This window comes from Phragmites australis, chromosome 14, assembly GCF_958298935.1.
Source record: "Phragmites australis chromosome 14, lpPhrAust1.1, whole genome shotgun sequence".
Classification (NCBI taxonomy): domain Eukaryota; kingdom Viridiplantae; phylum Streptophyta; class Magnoliopsida; order Poales; family Poaceae; genus Phragmites; species Phragmites australis.
Window position 1 is genome coordinate 20,698,362 of NC_084934.1, and position 20,633 is coordinate 20,718,994.

Here is a 20,633-nt window from a genome sequence, read left to right on the forward strand (position 1 = left end):
GTTCACGTTCTGAACACCAATTCACGTAGCTAGATCAAATTTGTATTCTCGGGCTGAATATTTTATGTACCCTTTTTCTTATAAGATAGTAAGTTACGTGGTTCCTGAACATTTGTACTAGCGTTTTCAGTGGAGCGCCAGGTGAAATTCTTGCTGCCAAACAGGGCCTCAGTTTAGGATGTATTGGAGAACAGATAAAGCTATTTTAACAGCGGAACTACTAATTTAGGAGCAAAATTGCACTTTTTATTGGATGTTCTTGCATAAACATACTTACAAAAGAAAGGAAGGGCATTCAAAATACAAGAACAACAAACACGAGCAAAACCAGATATACACTATCATCTCTGAACAATGCAGAATCAACGTCCAAAGTGAGTCTTTATCATCTCTGAACAATGCAGAATCAACGTCCAAAGTGAGTCTTTATCCAGCTACCAACCATGAAAAAAAGAGCGAAGAACAGTTACTAATAATGCACCATTTCTACAACGGGAACAGGCTACTTGAGCCTCACAGGCTGCTGCATCCCTCCTCTCATCATAGCGCAAAATTCCTCGTAGTTGATCCTCCCATCCTGCAATAGGCAAATGACCAACATCAAGAAGATGGGGAGAAATAAGCATAGTGCAGCTGGAAAAACGATAGTTTGTTTAAAGCTTACATTGTCCGCGTCGACTTCGGATATGATATCCTTTATTGTACTCACATCACCCATTTCATGCTCGGTCAAAGCAGATTCTAGCTCATCTCTAGTGATGAAGCTGCATAAAATCAAGGTAATCCTCTATGTCAGACAACAACAGGTTCACGCACAGTTGCATTTTACAACCATAATTTCTTCCTAAGTACGGCGCAAGACTGAGCAAGCAGCATTAATAAATGTGAACCTGTGCTAGTGATACATAATCAACAGTGTAGACAAGAATTGATGGAAAATTACGTTAGCATTTGAGAAGTGCCAACCATACTCACCCGCTATTATCTTTATCGAAGTACTGGAATGCCTTAAACAAATGCTCATCTCTTTCGAGCTTGTGTCTATGCATTGTGGCTGTGATGAACTCAACATAGTCAATGGATCCATTCCCATCAACATCAGCCTGGAACAGGTCAAAAGGTAAGCATGTAAAGTCAAGATCATGATTTTAAAAACAGACTGTAACATGGTTCTAGATTAGAACATACAGCCTCCATCAACTGCTTTACTTCAGCTTCTGACAGCTTCGATCCAAGTTTGGCTAATCCTGCTTTGAGTTCTTCATATGTGATTGTGCCACTGTTGTCTGTGTCCATGTTCATGAACATTTGCTTCAGGCCCTTGATCTCCTCCTCATTAAGGTTCGAAGCAATAACCTGCATATACATTTGCTAATAAGCACCAAAGAAAGAAAATTAGCTAATTAAACATCACTATGAAGATAATACGAACCTTCAGAGCCATCTTTTTCAGCTTATTCATTGCTCTGAATTGCTTCATTCTAGAAAGAACAGCACTGTCGATAGGCTTATCAGATGCATCTCCACCTTCTCTGAGCCATGGATGTTCTGGTCAAGCATTTAATGCACAAAATATTAGTTTTTCTGAAGTCGCTAAAATTTGGAATTAATGCACTGCTGAGAAGCTTACGAAGAACTTGAGCTGAAGTAAGTCTTTTCTTTGGATCTTGTGTCAACATCTTTCTAACCAGGTCTTTAGCACTCTCAGAAATTGATGGCCACGGCTGACTTTCAAAGTCAATCTCCTCATGCAGAATAGCATCAAATATCCCCTTTTCAGTTTCTACACAGCAAAAAAAGAGGATGAATAACAATAACAAGTCAACATTGCAGCTTAATAGTATACATGAATTCAAAAGCTAAAGTAAAAATGGTAGTTAGAGGTAAATATACCAGCCCAAAATGGAGGCACCCCACTGAGAAGAATGTACAAAATAACACCTGCACTCCAAACATCTATCTCTTTTCCATAGCTCCGCCTAAGAACTTCAGGAGCAACATAATAAGCACTTCCAACAATGTCCCTGTACATTTTTCCTGATACGTTTGAAAGGCAGTTAGTAAAATTGGAAATTCAGGGTCTAGTGATATTGCTCACCAAATATTTACTGGAGTTTGTTACACCAAGTTCTCTTTGATTAAGAATACTTAAAACAAAAAAAACTCAAATACTGGATATGACAGATAAAAATGTATAAGGAACAAAAGAAGAAGAATAGTCTACCTCCCCACTAACACAACCAACAACAAGCAACTGTCATACATTCTCTAATTGCTACCATCAGTAACAACAATATTTATATATGTCCCTAAATTTAACGATTGCTACTAAGAGAACAATGAAATGATATACCATACTCTTTCATATCTTAATAGATCGATAGCATCAATAGCAACTGATCTTCTCAAAACAGTCTGAAATAAAGATCATTGAGCTTTCATTAGTAGTGGTCTTCCACTCCTAACTGACATAGAACCAGTTGTATATTTTTCAGTGCTAAGTGCTAACCCCTCCAACTGAACGTGGCAAAAATAACCAGTTATAGCTGGTTCTCTTGAAGCCAGATGGGATCTACAGCCTTTTCAAGTTATTGAAAGTATTATGGCATGATATATTTACACTTTACAGCAACAAAAAGGTTGCCCTATAACATGTCCAAAATGGTGTGCATTGTCCATAGCTTGAAATAAAAAGCACCATAACTTTCCAAACCCCAAAATCAGATTCTGAGTGAAATACTAGCCCTAGCAGGGTAGTTCAGCAATACAAAAATTACCACCAGCCCATGAACCTCAACAGATCAAAGTTAAAGAATATATGTGCAACTGCTATTATATTCAACAAACAATGCAATTCTCAAGCATAAACAGATCATATGTATTTGCATACCTTCTTCAATGAAGACTGAAAGCCCAAAATCAGTGGCCTTGAGCATTGCATTCTCCTCCTTGGTTGCGAGCAAGAAGTTCTCTGGCTTCAGATCACGATGCATCACTCCCATGAAGTGGCAAATGTTGACAACATTTACAACAGCCCTGCAGATCGTAGCAGCTGCGCGCTCCGTGTAGTGCCCCTTAGCGATGATCCGATCGAACAGCTCCCCTCCTGCGCAGAGCTCCATCACCACATGCACATTGCTCTTGTCCTCGTACGCACCCCGGAACTCGACTATGTTTGGCTGTCCAGACAGATGCTGCATGATTTGGATCTCCCTGCGGATGTCCTCCCTGTCCGCCTTGCTTGTGAGCTTGCGCTTGGAGATGGACTTGCAGGCATACTGCCTACCGGTAGCAATCTCAGTGCAGAGGTATGTCACCCCAAATTGGCCCCGGCCAAGCTCCTTCCCAAGGGAGTAGACTGAGCGCACATCCTCAAACTGCTTGCCAAGAATCGTGTCCGGTGTCGGCTTCGGTGGGACAACCACAGGAGGGACTACTGGAGGATTCATGGCTGGTGGCGTGTACCTCACCTCGGCCGCCGACGGCTGAGGAGGGATGTAACTGGGAGGTGTCTGTGCTGGTTTTTGCTGGTGAGAATAGCCATAGCCATTGGTTCCTCCGTGACCAGAATCTGGGGCCGTAGCTCTGCTGCAACACTGCCCCATTTCTCTAGTCAAATTCTTCTTTCCAGTTCTAAGCTTGCAATCTGATTGCTGAGCAGATGAGACCAATCAAGAACCAAACATGCAAGCATTCCAAGAAGGAGCAGTGTGTCAAAACAAAGCAAGCCAATCAAGAATCATTTATATTGGAATTCACAAACTCATGATTCAACAGGAAGTACCCAAAACTGGATCTACAGGGAAAAAAACAAACAATAGGGCTCAATAAAGAACAGCGGAAGAGTGTAAAAGAAGCAATGCAAATAATTGCCTTTGACACTCGGTTGACCTCTTTCTACTCCCAATCCAATTCAAGAAAAACAAGAATTGCAAGGAAACAAGGTAGATGACCGGTCCCTTTGGTGACACTGGGAGCAATCAGACGAGATAAAGATAGAAGAAAATTAGGTAAAAAGAGACAAGGGCCACTGAAAGTAACAGCATCAACACGGCAGTCGGCACCCACAGCAAAAGGAAAAGGAAGCCATAAAACTCAGGATTTGGTATCGTAGTAATGGATCTGTTTAGACAGGAGGAAAAGATAAATAAGATATAACTCCGAACTGCACAAAAATTTCCTTGTACGAGAATTTTCAGTATCAGAAATCTACCGATTCAATGGAAGAACAGAAGCACAAAAATAAAGATAAACAAATTGCTAAAAACAGGAGGTATAGAAGTAAACTGCTTTGTAGGCGAGGCATGAGTGCCATAGCTTACATCAAGCTGTATTGCACCACTTCAGATCAGGACACAAAAGATTTTTATTGTAATCAAGTGAGAACTACTGAGCTTCCAAGAACGAAATAATCCCCTAACGAAGTCATAGCAAGCCTCTCGATCCAAGAAACCAAGAACTGAGGGGCAGAGACGCCTACCTGGTGAAAAAGAACAAGATTCCAACCTCAGAACCGCGCAAAGCAAGCACCTTTCCACCGATCCAGAGCGCAGGAACCGCAGGGCTCGAGGTTTCTTCTCGGCAAGAAGCACCGCGGCCTAGGAATTGGGTCTAAAGATCAAATCTTGGAGGAGCTGAGGAGGAAGGAGGACAGCGCAAGAACAGCTCGGCGCGGCGACCGCGGGGAGTGGATTGGAGGTGGTGGCCACCGCGATTGGCGCCCCCCGATCGTGACAGCGACTAAACCACACGGACCCTGGACTAAAGATCTCGCGGGTAAAACAGCCGAATTTCTCAAAGAAAAAGGTTGAAAAGGAGAAGAGAAACGGGGGCGGCGTGTTTGAGAAAAGTTTGAAGCCTTGCTTTGCTGTCAGTTTAGATAATTGCGTTGCTTCACGGGAAGAAGCAAACGGAGTGCCGGTTTTGCGCAAGGACCTCCTGGGTTCACCTATATTAGGATTTGACCTTCATCTTGTTTAAACGAAATTAATTCTTGGCTTTGGAAGGAGGGTTGTTTTGGACATGGCACAATCATCAACACACCACTATCATTGATGGTAAAAGTTTTAATATATTGACTATATGCAACTTAAAATAATATCATTGTATGACTAGAGGAAGTATTAAATAAAAAGATGGACGTCTAGTTTCTAATGCACTACATGTTTTTAAGGAAAAAATATTATTTCACTCCATAAAATTATTCTGTTGGTCTACCTTAATTCCAGCAAATTTTTCACTTCACTTACCCTTGAACTATTAAAACTAGGTGACTCCACTCTCATGTCTCATCGTCTTTGTCAACTTTTTCACTTTCAACTTTAAAAAGGAAGGGCGCTTATGTGTGCTGCCACTACTATGCATAGATATAGACAGACTTTATGCTCTCGAATATAGTGCCTGATCCAAGATCACAAGTAAAGGGTTTTTCTTTTCTTCCTCCGCTTTTTGTCTAACTTTTTTTATTTTTTATGTCAAAAATTAAAGAGGGCTCCAGATACGGAAAAGGAAAAAGGTTAATACGTAATAGAACATTCTTGGACAAGATGCGAAATTATAAGCTGATCCTTTTACGCGCTTTCGGAGTTTAATTGCCGCGCGTAAACTATTGACTCCCTGACAGCTGGTGAGATCAAGTAGAAAATTAAAGTAATTACGTGGCATGTTGAGTGCTGTCTGCGAGTAAGCTTTGATAATTTAGAGTAAATTAACGACCGTGTTGGTTGACTAGGTGCTGATCGAGCAAGGATATGGTTTTACATGCATGACGGTTTATCTGACCGCGCAAGAGTCTCCGGACTGGGAATGTTTTTGGTTGCATGAGCTAGACGTGCAAAGCATCCAGCTGGCATTTTGCTCGTTTTCGATATTTTCTCAGGATCCTGTTTCCTTTTTTTAAAATATCTACATACATGTAGGACAATTACAATAAATACTACCTAAGCTGTGTTAATCATGCATATACTCTGGTTATGAGTGATGGATCTAATACCATCAAATAAGAGACTATATTTCTTATTTCTCCGGTTCTACTATATAGGTCACTCCTTCCACTGACATCGTTCTGGCTCCTTCATTCTACTGGGGTTTCACATCACATTCGGCTCTTCGCGGCATTTGATATGTTTCGGTGTCTCAGGATCCATCTTTACTTCTAGTCTAGCGTGGGAGTCGCCGACCATGTCGGGTAGTCAGGCGTGGGAGCTTGGCTCCGCCTGTTGAGTCGTTATGTTGTCATGGTCGAAGTGCTAGCTAGGTATAGCGCTTGCGGTATAGCATCGTCTGGTGGATGCTGTTTGTTGTTGGTTGTCGGGTTGTAGCTACTTTCTGTACTTTCATCGTTTGGTCATTTAGGGGGGTTGGGGGGCTTATTTCTTTCTTCTTTATTTTGCATGTGAGCTTATCTCCGCGGATTGTAGTGTTTGGCTTGTTAAAAATTTTGGATCCAGTTTAACTTATAAACTGGATCATTCTTCCTTTTTCTTAATAAAATTATGCACAACTCTCCTGCGTGTTCGAGAAAAAAGTTCTTTCATCTATACTAAAAATTGATGGGAGGCTTGGGGGCTTAGCCCCCTCCGCCCCTAGTGGATCCACCCTATTGTACGATAATGGTGATATCTCTTTGTGTTTATGTTGCTAGATTGGTTTTTTATGATGGTAGTAGATCTCTCGAGCACCAATAGAGTTGGTTCTAAGTTCACCATAGTTAAGTTAGATAAAACTATAATATATGTGATATACTAAGGGGATATATCATAATAGCAGAGATAAAACTGCTTAAACCTTAAATTGTCACTTTTGGATTAGCACATTTTGCAATATCCCAGAGCAATAGCCATCATGTATACTTTGTGTATAAGCATACAAGATGCAAGACCAACCAATAACAAAACTGTTTTTTTTTTTCAAAAGTTACCCACGTGAGATGCACCTTTCATAGACTCGAGGTAGCTTATACTTATGTATAATCCATTTTTTGAAAATCGTGTAAAAAAACAGTTTCTGTCTCCTAAATTGTATATTTTATTCTCAGAATTCATTTATAAATAATCTACTATAGAATCATACGTTTGACAAGCTTCAGAAGAATCCTTAGAATCCACTAGCATAAATTGTACCAAATAAACCATAAATGAAGACAAATCGAGAGATAAATACCTTTGAAATATTTTCTGCGCACAAGCCCAGGTACACCGCTTTTCTCAACATGTGTAAAGTTCACTCAGGGTTAAGATTGTATTTGACTATATTTGCTAGCAGTACGGTTAAGTTCGTGAGTGACAAGGTGATAGCCTTGTCTCAAAAGCAATGCCCATTCTAGCCTCTTCTAAGGCTCTGCTTGTTTTTCTCTTAGATTCTGGATCGTAAATTATAAAAATTTATTTTTAAGTGGAGTGTAGATTGTGCTATAATTTAGTCATATATTTGTATAATTTACTTTTAAAATATGTCTATTTATTTGTAGAATTCACAATCCAGAGGTAAATAAATAGGACCTAAAATAGCCGATGCCTATTACCATGATTGGTTGCTGTTCAAAGTGATCGCACCTAGCTAATCAGCTCAGAGATGACTGCACATATCTAAGACCTCTCGCTAGGAAGCAAATTTTATAGGACCGGATCCTATAAAAGATCTTTTTTCTTGTGATGACACGTGTCTCCTCTATCTCTCTCATCTTTAATCCAGCCGTTAGATCAGAAGATATATGACTGGATTAGAATCTCACATAGATCTTTCAGAAGAATCCTTAGAATCCAAGAAAGATCTTATAAAATTTGCTTCTCTCTTGCTACCAAGCCTTCAGCGAGCATGTGTGTGCGCCCCCCCCCCCCCCCTCCCCCCCGAAATATTGTCTAAGTGGATCTACGAGTTCCATAAAACGGTATTATTTATCTTTCACCAAAGTGGACCCATTTATCCATCTCCAACACTCTTAAGTGTCTTCTTATACCTCTTTCTTATCATTCACATCTCTCAAAAACAGGCATTACCACCTAATCTCTTTTTTTAAGAGACCATCTCCTTTTTTTTTTTGCAACACTAGGCAGGAGTTCTACCGATTTTCATTAAGAGAGAAAAAAAAGAATGTATCAAAATACAACAAATGGTCCTAGGGGCAACCGCATACGCTTTTGATTTACATTAATTGTGACTGAGAGAAAGAGTTAGGATCAATCCCGTGGTAAGAGATAGCCCAAGGAAAAAGGACCCCTAGTCCTCAAGAAACAAAGCACGACTCCTCTAGGATATATCCTCCATGGTGAGACTTACTGTTTCTCCTAGAGTTTTCACTGAATTTTGAAAGTTGTGCCAATTACATTCTTTACAGATATTACACATAGTGTAGATGAGGAGACTGTTAAAATCATGGCGGTGTGCTTTTGGCCTGGCCTTTGAAGCATCATGCCACCACTCATAGTGTGTGGTAGGGCCTGATGCGACATGTAGTCGAATGTCAAACTGGAAAGCAGATAACACATGGGTCCGCACTAGCGTGGAGAAGGGACAATCAAGACAAAGATGCTTTGCTGTCTCCAACGACGTATGACATAGGTGGCACTATGGTTGGTGTGGCCATCCCCAAATGGTGAGCTTATCCACTGTAACGATTTTATTTTGAATCAGGGTCATAACAAAAAATTTGCATTTATTTTCTTTCTTTGCCTTCCTGACTATATTTAAGTTGAACGGTGCAACAGAACCTCTGAATTGTGCTAAATAAGCCGACTTTGTGGTGTAGACACCGTCCATAGTCCATATCCAAATGATAGAGTAGTCTGGGTGTCGGGGGATATGTGGACATGTTGCAATCGTGACCATAAGTCAATACACTGAAATATGAGTGGGGGTTATGATCTTTTGTCGTAGTGTGCGAATCCATCTCCCATTTGATGTTTCCAAAAATACTATAGCACTTTTGAGCTTGCGAAATGCTTTTCTGGCTTCTTCTCCACACCTTTCTACCATGTTGTTTTTTCTCTTGATGAGGCTGAACAGGGAAGTGCAATGAGTTTTGGTGCCACGCCATTTAGCCATCTATCATGTCTAAATCTTGACTTAGTGCCATCACCCACGGTGATGATGGTGGAGGCCTCGAAGAGGCTACAATTTAAAGCATCACATGGTAGCTCATAACCATGGTTTGGAGGCACCTAACCATTCTTATCACAACCAACGAAACCGGAGAGCTCAATTGATTTTTTCAAGATCTAGAATTCCTAGACCCTCTAATTTGCGTGACCGACATATTCTTTTCCAATTTACCAAATAGTGATCCCCATGCATATTATTCGAACCCTTCTATCTTTAGGAGTCTTCGGATGGTAAACTGGGATGGAGGAAATGATTGAGTTGACTAAAGTAGTCGCCTAGGTCAATAATCTTACCTGCCAATTTTGAAGCCGAGCACCCAGTTTGCCGAACATCGGTTGAAGGTGCGACTTTGGAAGTCTTTGGATGTGGAGTTTGAGGCCTAGATAGCGGCACGGGAAATGTTTCATATCTCTGAAAAAAAATACGAGAGATTTAATTGATGAATGCCTCGTCACACCTGATTGGGTGTATTAAGCTTTTTTGGAAGTTGGTCACCAGCTCGGTGACCTTCCCAGAGGTGTTGAGAATGAGGCGTAGGTCCTTAAGATCCCAGTTGATATATATTGCTGCGTATAGTGACGCCTAAAGGTTAATTATTTGGCCTCCAATTAAGACAAGAATATTCTGATCAGTGGCCAACTTTATGACGCGACTCAGTGGGCCATCTCTCTCTTATAGACATACTTTAACCTCGTATCTGGTCATGGTAATCACGTTACAACTTTTTGGCGAGTTGTAGTCACTATAACCAGGAGTTGGTAGAATGGTTATGTCCAAGCTAGTGTGCTATCATGATTGTTCCTATTGTGAGAAGAGACAAAATAAAGTGCCCTGTAAAACAAAGTTGTTTTGGTGGAGGGGTCTGGCCACGATTTGGACGCTGCTCAAGCGCACATGGCGCACGTTGCTTATCGGCGATTGTTGAGAGCAGCCCATCTTCATCTTTGCCGCAACATGTGACAGGGGCTGACAGGATAATAATAAATATATATATATCTCGTGGCGTCCTAGACTCAAACTTATTCCACGCCCGCCCATCGATGCACGTACAACGGCGACATGAATGGCTAATGCACTGTGGTACACTGTTATTGTAAAACCAATACCAACATGGTCACAGAGTGTTTGCTAATTTCAGGTAAAACTTTGTATTTTTAGCTCCAAAAGATAACTCGGATGAATGCGCAACGACTCTATTGGGAAATAAGCAACCATCAGTATACTGAAGGAAAACAGCAAGAGACTCGCCAAAAAAGAGAGGGAAACATCAAGAGGAGAAAAAAAAAACAGTTGAGCTAGCTGGAGTAACCGTTAGTTAACCGTTGTTCGAGTTCTTCAACTCCTTTATCGCCTTTAGATAAAGTATAGTTGTTTACTGACGACCGACGTGCGACGCATCAAGTTTTGGTGCGAGGATTTGGAGCCTAATTGGTGGCAGCATCGGAGCGCGTGAATCCGAATCAATCACCTCCCGTTTCGCACGGTGTTGCTTTCCTTCCCCACCCCAAGCACGACGGCATCCGTTGGCATCTGTAATACCCGCATAAGAGGGCTGCCGAACCTACGGTTCCTGGAAGCAGCTCTCGGGAGCGATCCGGCTTCAAGACCCGACGCTCCTCAAATACACTCATACAGCTATACGAGGTTACGTCTAAGGGTTTATCTTTGAGGACGAAAATCTTATTCTGAAGGAATTTTTATTTGCTTCAACGTTTCAACAGTTTTCTTTCACAATAAGATTCTCAGAGTAATTCCTTTCAAAACAGAATTCTCTCTCATTTCCCTTCGCGATTCCTCTCGAAGTGAAACTGTTGAAGATGAGAGAAAATAAAGTAAATAAGAACAGAGAAGGGAACGAAATAAAGGAAATATGGTTAGAGATGGTCTGAGTGTAGATCTCCTCTTTGAAAAAAAAAACATGTAATATCCTCATTGTCTTGGAGAACAATATCGCCACATGTTACCAGGGATCGCAAAAAGATCTGGACCTTCAAAATCGACTTGTCATCGTTGAGAAAAACTGGTTAAGTATCTTAGTGGATCAACCACCATGATGACGCTAACATCTGTTCGGACGGCTCTGTGAAGTGCATATGTCTACGACAGTCGCTCAATTTGTGACTTCACAAAGCCGCCTGAACAGAAAAATACTGGCATCGAAGCTCAATTTCGACATACATAAATAATATTGCCTAAATAGAAAGGTCCGAATTCAAGTGTACAGGCAGGGAAACCATGTCAGCAGAAAATGTATGATGGCCAACAGAAGGGTTCTAAATGTGGCGACCATATTCAACATCGAGAATCTGGAATTCAATTCAAACACAAACTATAGGACATATGTCAAACCCTCATTCAGAGGATGCAAACAGATAAAACCTATATAAATTATTCAACTACTAAATCATTGAGTAGCAACAGCGTCACAAGCTTGAATTTTCCTCGTACCCATTTGTGCCATCAGCGAGCCACTTGGTCATCCAAGTTTACCAGGGATGAAGGCGAAGAAGTAAGATCAGAACTGCTAGCTCACGAACAGACACAGTATCACATTCCATGTGTAGAGGTTGCAGACCCTAAAAGGTAGCACTAAGTCCCTCTTACCAGCAGCAGGGCCCTGAAACAAGCTAAGGTGTGACGTTACATCTTATTCTTTATAACTGTCGACAAGATAGCCAAAGGAAGTGCATTATTACTCTTACGCCTAGTACAGCATCAAGAGCTGGGTTTGGGTGAATTTGCCACATGTACCGAGTATGTCATACCGATAATAGGATACTTTTTGAACAGTAGCTCTGTGCAAAATGAAGCAACAAGGTCCCTCTTAAACAACGGTGTGCAGAGCTCCAATGTTGAAGGTTCACCATGTTGGTGCCTTTGACTTCTCCACAAGAATGATCCTTCCATTCCACTCAGTCTCGTCACAAGCATGAATTGCTGCATCAGCATCCTCATCCTTCCCAAAAGATAAGAATCCAAAGCCTCGAGAATCTCCAGATCTGTAAGGAATGTAAAAGGTGTTGAGTAACTTAAATGCATGCTGGGAACTAGTTGGATAAGGTACATAAAAACAGCGAAGTTCCCCCAAGTTATAACACATTGGGAATCTTTCAATGGTAAAAAAAGTACTGAAGCTCTTATATCATAGTTAAAATCATAATCTGTATCAGTCTCATCAACGCGGTAGAAGCTATCTTATGGTTAATCAGTAGAAAGGTAAGCCAGGTCACCTCCAATGATTGACTGCTTCAAGTTTATAGTAGATTTGGCAGGATAAAATTTACCACTTATTCTTGCGTGCTGAGCTGTAAGTATAATAATCATCGAAGGAAATGCTTAAGCAGGCACGAATATAGCAGCCAAACAATTCCCCTTTTCTTCCCCCACACCTAAGTTGATCACGCCCACCACTTTTCATTGTTTTCAATTCCATATAACAAGGCTATTCCGTCGCAATTTGCTCTGATGTACTGCCTTGAAGGTCTGATGTTTTGTATGATTTCACAAAAAAAAAAAAAAAAACAGAAGCCAAGGTTGTGTTTTAAGTTGTACATTTTAGCAAACAAAAAATTGCTCCCATCAAGCTACAGTTTTTTTTAAGTACAAAGCTTCAGGTTTTAGATGTCAACCTGCCAAACATTAGGTATATGGAGTATAGAAACAACATAGACCTGCCTACCAAATGTTTTTTAGACTTCTTTGAAAATATAGAACCCAAACTAGCAGAATGCAATCTAAATAACACACACTTTAATTCAGCAATAGCTTCACAAATCACCCCAAAGCATTTTGTTCAATTTTGAAACAGCTTCACAAAACACACAGTAGCCTACCCAATTTCCATGTGTGAGCTATCGATTATTTTTTTAGTATGGTGCAATTTATCCATACTTGGAAAGAACAAATAAAAAAATAACATATGAGCTTGAGTTGCACAGAAAAAGGAGTGTCTCATCAGATGATGACATTACACATGAAGCAATAATATTTAAATGTGCTAAAATCAGAAGAGTATTGCCAGAAAGATCGTTGACAACATTACCAAAGGGAACTGAGAAGCACAAATAACAGAATATGGAAGTAATTACCGTTTATCCCGAACAACACGTGCACTTGTTACGCGTCCAAACTTTGAAAATTTCTTCTCCAAATCTTGCTCAGTGGTGGCATAGCTAAAACCTGCAATAAAGAGATTCCGTCCAGGCTTACCAAATCCAGTCTTCCTGTTGGCAGGTGGTGACCAATGTCTTCTTGGTGAATGATGGCGATGACTTGGTGGGGGTGATCTACGCCTTGGTGAATGCCTTCTACAACGTCAAAACAAACAAAGCAAAATAAACTAGCAGGAAGAAAACATAATGAAGTGAATGCAAAATAAATACTTCTACAATCCAACTAAGCATGGTAGAAAAATTAACCTAGTCAAGAATGCATGGCCAGACAGTATCTAATCATAAATATTGTTGGCTCAAAAACATGAACATGGTGCAGCCATTTAAAGGATTTCATAATTTCAGCAGCTTGTAAGTAACTCATGGCAAGGAATCACCTTGGAGATCGTCTATGGCGATCCCTTGAGTGGGGAGACCTTGACCGAGATCTATCATATCCCCTTTTATGTCTAGAGATATCACTTTTCCTTGAAGGTGACCTTGATTTTGACCTATCCCTCCTCCTTGGGGAGTCTCTTCTCCTCGGTGAGTCTCTCCTCCTTGGCGAGTCTCTCTTCCTCGGTGAATCCCTCCTCCTCGGTGAGTCCCTCCTCCTAGGTGAGTCTCTCCTCCTTGGTGAGTCCCTCCTCTTCTGTGAGGATCTTCGAGGGGATGAAGACCTTCGAGGTGGTGTGGATCTTCTTCGGGGAGATGCAGATCTTCGCCGAGGTGACCCATCACCTTGTCGAGTCTCTCTTTGTCTTTTCCTTTCTACAGGAGAGTTCTGTCGTGCATGTGGAGATAACTCCCTTGAAGAAGCTCTTTTGCGGTTCGAATCACGTTTTTCAGGAGACCGGGACCGCTGTCTTGCTGGTGGGCTTTCAGAACAAGCTAAATCATCAACATCTTTGGCAGGACATTGTGACTCCATCTTCTCAGAATGATGAGCATGAGGACTTTCAACCGGAGGTGATACCCTCCTGTCTAAAGATGGTGTGTCCCTTTCCAATCTTGTAAACCTTTCAGGAGATACCCTCCCATCCGGAGATGGCATGTCCCTTTCCAGTCTAGCAAACCTTTCAGGAGGAGAATCCAATCGATTGTCTGGAGTTAAACTTCCATTTCTAGTATCAGGAATTTCCTGCTCTGTCTGTTCCCATGAGGAAGGTGCAGCTGAAGCGTTGAAGTTCTCCTTGTCCCAACCATCAACGGGGCTAGATTTCCTACCATTCATTTGATCATCCTCTGACCCATTCTTTTCATTGTGAGAAGTCACATGTAACTTTTTGATGTCCTCATTTTCCATCTGAAGCGCAGGAGAGTTTGGAATTTCGTCATCATCAGCACCACTATTGTTAAGTTGGCTATCCCTACTACTATTTTGAGTTAACAAAGAGTCACCATGATAGGCCTCAGAAGGTGTGGTTTCTGGTAGAAAGTTTGATGTATCATTACCACTGCTTTCAGGAAGCTCTGGAGGAAACACTGCACCAATCACTTCTGTCTTCTGATGTGCATCGCAACCCACAGAAGTGACCTGTACTTCAGAGTTACTATTGTGAACATTCAGTTCAGCTGCATCATTCTGTTCTTGAGCTTGCTTCAGCAATGATTCTGGACTAGTTGAAGCAGATTTCATAGCGTTGCATGTGATTTGATCATTCATAAAGGGTAGAGAATCTGGAGACAAATATGGAATTGCATCAGCTGGATCAACTACAAGCCCTTCATCCAGTGCTGGAGATTCATGTTGTGTAACTCCTCCCTGATAATCCAAGTGGTCCAACAGGCTACCATCTTGGTCTCCAAATAATGGCCCAGGATCTCCACAAATCCCCTCCAGATTTCTCTCAGGGGGTATGTATTCCATCTGAACATTAAACAAAGAGCAAATTTGAATAACATAAGCATACAACATAACTTGATCAGTTATACATCATAAAAACTCACCAAACCCGAAATTAGCAAGAAAAAACAATAGATACAAAACTAACATAACCAGACGAAGCAAAATTATCACCTTCTTGATGTGCTGTGTGAGGGATTGCCTCATAGCAACTAATATCAACAACCTACGGACATCTTTGCATTTCAATGTTTACTATATGTAATTCAAGATATTTTGAAAATGAATGCTGAGTTGCTGTTGCAGTCAATATGTGGATATATACCCAATCACTTACTGCCTCAGGAGGAAGCATTTTTTTCGCTAGCTTCAAATTTATGCAGGTTTGCATTATGCTTCAAGAAAGAGCAGACCTTAACGCTAATTAAAGTACAGAGGACAGCAGCCAAACAGTAAAAACACTAGGGATTAATTATGAAGTGGAAAAAGGCAAAGACAATACTGTGTGTTGGTGTTCTTTCCCTGCAGGGAACGGGGGACGAGGGGATGGGGATGCTCTTGATATCATCAAGTGAATCTGAAGGCTAGTAAGCCACAATTTGTGTAGTGTCCTAAAATTCTCACCTATTAGCAATCATGATACAGCCTCACAAATCAATTATAGGGGAACCAGCAGGGCACCTGCTATTGCTGATTTTTCAAACAGTGAGGTTAAGACAGTGTATGTGCTCCACAAGTGTGGCACACAAAAGAAACACTACTGTGGAAGGTCAAACTTGCCTTAACTCAGGTGTGGCAAAGCGTGTTCAACATGACTCACTCTTAGCACAATATTTCCAATTCTAAAGCCATGTTGATTGTTCTACAATCAGAACCAAACAAACTCAACCATGACGCTCAAAAGGCCCATTTGGTTTGGGCCCAAACCAACCTTGCCACAATTCGGCTAGCCCCAAGAATTGGCACTCAACCGGATGTTGGCCAAAATTGTGGCAAGCCCTTTACAGAAGCAATATGTCAAAGTATAGTTCCATACTTCCATGGTTATAAGACTCTAGTTCCACTTCTTGCCTTCTAGGTCATCAGGTTATTCATAACAGAAGGAATATGTCGAGTTACAATGAAAGAACAAATCATTTTGGAAACGTCAGAGAAACACCATGTTGCTGGTTAACAACACTACAACAGGTGATTTCTTGTGACCCTTCAGCTTTTATTTGAGAAAGTTTTACGTTCATTGTAACAATTGCAGCACATTAATACCGTTCTCACGCTAAGACATGACAATGCCTACGACCCAGCTCCCTAGCATCTTCTCTAAAATAGTAACCCAAGTGAAAATTAACTGCGCAGTGTGCCAGAGATTTCAATGAGACACTGGACAACCTCCAGCGCCAAATCGGTGGATTTCGACCTGATCCCTCACCCAGATCCCCACTCCCTCTTCGTCACACATCAACCAAACACAACAATGAGACTCAATTGCAACAATTACCACGGCTACAACCACCCTACAGACCAACCACGGCATCTAATCCGGGCACCAGCCAATCCAGAACGACAACAGCACAGCCCGGATCGAAACCGCTACCGCATCTACGCCCCTCCGGATCCCAATTCCAGGCGAGCGAGCCCGATCGGGAAGAGCAGAAGCCCTCACCTCGGACGGCCACGGCGGGAGCCACCTCCTCCGGCCGAGATCCTTCGCCTCCTCCGGTTCCTCTCGCCCCGCGCGGGGTTTCCTTCCCCCGAGGAGAGAGAGAGTGAGACGGTTTGAGATTTTTGGGAGGCCGTACGAAACGAAGGGCTCGTGGTGGTTTGGGGATGCCGCTCCGGTGCGCCCGCGGCGTGAGTGGTTTGGGCGTGTGGGTCCCACGCTCACCGCTCAGGCAAACGCGGCTCCCACCGGCCAGCGGGCCCGTGTAGGCAGCGTTGTGCTCGCGCGGGTGACCGAACCGCGCGGCGCGGTGACTGTAACCGTCGGAACAGTGGGACGCGTGGGCTGGTGCTGGGCCGGCGAGGCAAGCGGTTAAGAATTTTTTATTTTTATAATTCGAAAATAAAAAAGTGGGGGCTAACGGCCTAACGCCTCCAGGTGCGTCCAAACATACTTCCGCCCGCACATATTAATTAGAAAACATATTAATTAATGACTTCTCTAATTTGGTCACCATCCGATTAGGCACCTCCGTACGCTCTACTACATGGCTTTCTAGTACTCCTGGAATTAATGCTTCTTTGTGTTGTTGCTTGTGTCTCCACTGCGCTATCCTTTCTGATGTACTTAATTTTAATGGAGTATAATTCAGGCATGAGTTTCATAGCATTCTCCTTTGTACTGTTGCTTTTGGTCTTTCATATATAGTTGTTTTACCTACATTTTGCGACCAGTTAATCATTCAAAATCCAACAATATATATGACTATTTATTTAAGAAATCTAGATCGAACATAAAAAAATTCAAAAAAAATGCTATCTAAACAGAAAATTGTCTATATATATATGATCATGATTTATCATCTGTATTATTCTAGAAATAGCAAAATATTGGAAGATTTCATCTCAAGTGCAATGCATCGCTGATGGACATTGAGAATGTGTTTCCCTTGAACACATCACATGAAGTTCTGCTACCAGATAGGTGCGCATATCATATGGAATTTGAAGTAAAAAAAAAACACATGATCTTATTTTGTGCATGAATCACATAGAGATGAGCACATATTATGACTACAGTCCGTGTAGCTGATAGAGTTCTGCATATTTTCTTCATCGCATATGAGTTGGCGAAGATTACGAAGCTCAATCGGTCGAAGGGTGTAGGCGCGTCCACAGCCTCGATTCCCATGCTGGCAAAGACGTAGGCGAGCCTTCGACCGAAGGACGAAGTCCGAGCCAACGGTCCTGAGTGATCGCAGCGAGCAAAGATAGAAGCCGACCTTCGCTCGGGTGCCGAAGGCCATCTGACGGACGACGGAATGGAGAAGACTTCGGTGGATCTTCAGAGATGAAGACCACTGCGGGACAGTAGGGCCCGTTTTAGTCGTTCGGGGCAGAGTTGTAATTATGTAATTATGCTCACTTGTACCATAATGCCTCCGGATATTCCGGGAATGTAGCAGGTAAAGGGGTAGGACTTGTAATCCACCCCTGGGGTGGTCGAGTACGGGCTATAAATAGGACCATACTATACCCGGAAGAGGGATCAAAAAACTGTTCCACCCCAAACATGTGTCACCCCGAGGACCCTTTGACTTTCCCGTAACCGAAGGTCCATATTGTCTGGGATTTCGGTCCTGACATCTCCCAATTCAAATGTGTGCTCGGTTCTCCGTTTATCAGCTTGCTCTTTCATCCTCTACTGGGCTTGTGTCAGATGCTGGCAGACCAAGCGAGTCTTGAGTTCTCGTTCGTGTAGCCATTCTGAAAGGCCTACAACCTCACAGGTAGTCCAGGAACTCACTCAAGACACACGTACACTAGCAGTGGTATTTTTGTTTCTGCAATAGCTTGCAGCCTTTTCTGTTTCTTCTCTATTTATACACTGCTGACCACTACAATATGGCATGGGTCAATCAGCTAATAACTACAGCCATTGCTTTAATTGGCTATTATTCTCCCTAATCTGCTAGCTAGAAATTCTAGGTCAATCAGCTAATAACTACAGCCATTATTATTTTAATTGGCTATTATTCTCCCTAATCTACTAGCTAAAAATCTGCACACATCAAGGCTTATTGCTAACAATCTCCCCCTAATCCTTGTGTGTGGATATGGAATTGATGTTGACCATTCCAATCCTAGCACGAAGCTCATGAAATCTGTCTCGCCCAAGTGCTTTCGTTTGAATGTCAGCGAGCTGGTCCATAGTGCTGATGAAATCAGCACTAATCCTCCCATCTTCCCGGCACTCCCTGATGAAGTGGTAGCGCACATCGATATGTTTGCTACGTTCATGGAAGACAGGGTTTTGTATCAGCGCTAAGGTTGAATTGTTGTCAATCTTCAGCTTGATGATGCTGGCGTCCCTCCCCTTGAAGTCACCGAGCAGTCGAGCCAACCACACCGCCTGTGTGGCTATGGTAGTGGCAGCAACATACTCCACCTCAGAGGACGAGAGTGCCACCACCTTTTGCTTGAGAGCATGCAACCTCACCAAGTTGCTGCCGTAGAAGAACAAATCATCGGATGTACTCCTCCTTGTGTCAACATCGCTGGCGAGATCGTTGTCAGTGTACCCGACAAGCCGTGCCTCCGCTGTCCTCCCGTAGTGGCAACCGAGACTTAACATCCCAGCCACATAGCACAGGATCATCTTCATTGCCGCCATGTGTTCCTTCATAGGCCGCTCCATGAAGCGACTCATGTACCCCACGCTGAAAGCGAGGTCCAACCGCGTGTGGACAGGATAACGGAGGCTTCCAATGATCCTCCAGTACTGAGTGATGTCCACCTCCGTCGCCGTGCTATCACGGCTTAGCTTGAGCCACTCCTCAATGGGGGTGTGCGCAGGGTTGCAGTCCTGCATCCCTGCCATCTCTAGGATGCGCTTGGCGTAATGCGCCTGGCACAGCGTGATCCCGCTGCTACTCTGTTGCACCTCGATGCCAAGGTAGAAGGAGAGCAACCCAAGGTCGCTCATCCTGAACATCGCCTTCATCTCCTCCTTGAAGCGGTTGATCTCCGCCTCAGCTGATCCAGTGATGATCAAGTCATCCACATAGACCCCAAGGAGCAATAGCGAGTCGCCATGGCCACGCCTGTACATCGCCGCCTCATGTAGGCTTTAAGAATAACTCGAACCCGAGAGCTCACAATGTCATGTGCAGCTTCTTGTTCCAAGCCCGCGGCGCTTGCCGCAGCCCGTAGAGCGCCTTCCGCAGGCGTAGCACCTTCTGTTCTGCTCCGACGACGACGAAGCCCTGCGGCTGCGCGACGTACACCTCCTCCCCCAAATCATCATTGAGGAAAGCCGACTTCACATCCATGTGATACACCAACCAGTCATCTTACGCAGCAACAGCTAGCAACAACCGAACAGACTCAAGACGAGCAACGGGTGTGAATACCTCATCGAAGTCAATGCCCAGTTGCTGCACATAGCCCTTGGCGACGAGGCAAGCCTTGGACTTGATCACTGCTCCTGCCTCGTTCTTCTTGGGCTTGAAGACCCACTTCAGCCCAATAGGTCGATGCCCATGAGGAAGCTACACTAGTGACCATGTCCCGTTCTACTCGATGGAGTCCATCTCCTCGCGCATGGCCGCCTGCCATGCTGGATTGTGCTCTGCTTCAGCGAAGGATCGTGGCTCTCCCTCCTCGCTGACCAGCAACAGCCCCTCGTCATCGACGACGTACTTAGAGGGGGAGAGGCACCAGGCCTTGCCAATCGCGTCGTCGATGCGATGGTAACGGAGATGGGAGGAGTCGTGGTATGCATCCAGCCTAGCGGAGTCGTTTGGCGAAGGAGAGACGAACTATAAGAGCGAGGCCGCCGCGGGAGAAGCTCCTGCGGGCGTGGTCGAGAAGCTCCTGCG

At 43.1% G+C, this 20,633-nt stretch overlaps 3 protein-coding genes across 4 annotated transcripts; all 3 read right to left on the reverse strand.

Moving 5' to 3' along the window:
• Nucleotides 1-224: 224 nt before the first annotated feature.
• On the reverse strand, nt 225-4,908 carry LOC133890453 (calcium-dependent protein kinase 19-like). The gene is made up of 9 exons (XM_062330828.1): nt 4,481-4,908; nt 2,891-3,653; nt 1,894-2,037; nt 1,631-1,783; nt 1,433-1,548; nt 1,189-1,356; nt 976-1,103; nt 665-764; nt 225-577 (listed from the first exon to the last, which is right to left on the reverse strand). Exons 2-9 carry the CDS (start codon nt 3,603-3,605, stop codon nt 503-505), a joined length of 1,599 nt encoding a protein of 532 aa, XP_062186812.1. The 5' UTR covers nt 3,606-3,653; nt 4,481-4,908; the 3' UTR covers nt 225-502.
• A 6,358-nt stretch (nt 4,909-11,266) lies between these two features.
• On the reverse strand, nt 11,267-16,938 carry LOC133890486 (uncharacterized). Of its 2 annotated transcripts, none has more exons than XM_062330869.1 (4): nt 16,757-16,938; nt 13,649-15,120; nt 13,188-13,403; nt 11,267-12,098 (listed from the first exon to the last, which is right to left on the reverse strand). In XM_062330869.1, exons 2-4 carry the CDS (start codon nt 15,118-15,120, stop codon nt 11,960-11,962), a joined length of 1,827 nt encoding a protein of 608 aa, XP_062186853.1. In that variant the 5' UTR covers nt 16,757-16,938; the 3' UTR covers nt 11,267-11,959. The 2 variants fall into 2 exon arrangements, with proteins under 2 accessions (XP_062186853.1, XP_062186852.1); XM_062330868.1 differs by having other exon boundaries at nt 13,188-13,406; nt 16,757-16,937.
• Nucleotides 16,939-18,850: 1,912 nt separating this feature from the next.
• LOC133890314 (uncharacterized mitochondrial protein AtMg00810-like) lies at nt 18,851-19,864 on the reverse strand. The gene has a single exon (XM_062330721.1). The coding sequence runs from the start codon at nt 19,862-19,864 to the stop codon at nt 18,851-18,853; it is 1,014 nt and encodes a 337-aa protein (XP_062186705.1).
• Nucleotides 19,865-20,633: the final 769 nt, after the last annotated feature.

What these genes read in the sequence shown, in the direction of transcription:
- LOC133890453 (XM_062330828.1), bottom strand. Translation starts at nt 3,605, where the DNA reads ATGGGGCAGTGTTGCAGCAGAGCTACGGCCCCAGATTCTGGTCACGGA. An exon ending in TTCAGTCTTCATTGAAGAAG is followed by an intron (nt 2,038 to 2,890) that starts GTATGCAAATAC and finishes CAAACGTATCAG; the next exon opens with GAAAAATGTACAGGGACATT. An exon ending in TACTTCAGCTCAAGTTCTTC is followed by an intron (nt 1,549 to 1,630) that starts GTAAGCTTCTCA and finishes ATGCTTGACCAG; the next exon opens with AACATCCATGGCTCAGAGAA.
- LOC133890486 (XM_062330868.1), bottom strand. Translation starts at nt 15,120, where the DNA reads ATGGAATACATACCCCCTGAGAGAAATCTGGAGGGGATTTGTGGAGAT. An exon ending in CGCCATAGACGATCTCCAAG is followed by an intron (nt 13,407 to 13,648) that starts GTGATTCCTTGC and finishes TTGACGTTGTAG; the next exon opens with AAGGCATTCACCAAGGCGTA. An exon ending in CGTGTTGTTCGGGATAAACG is followed by an intron (nt 12,099 to 13,187) that starts GTAATTACTTCC and finishes CATTCCTTACAG; the next exon opens with ATCTGGAGATTCTCGAGGCT.
- LOC133890314 (XM_062330721.1), bottom strand. Translation starts at nt 19,864, where the DNA reads ATGTACAGGCGTGGCCATGGCGACTCGCTATTGCTCCTTGGGGTCTAT.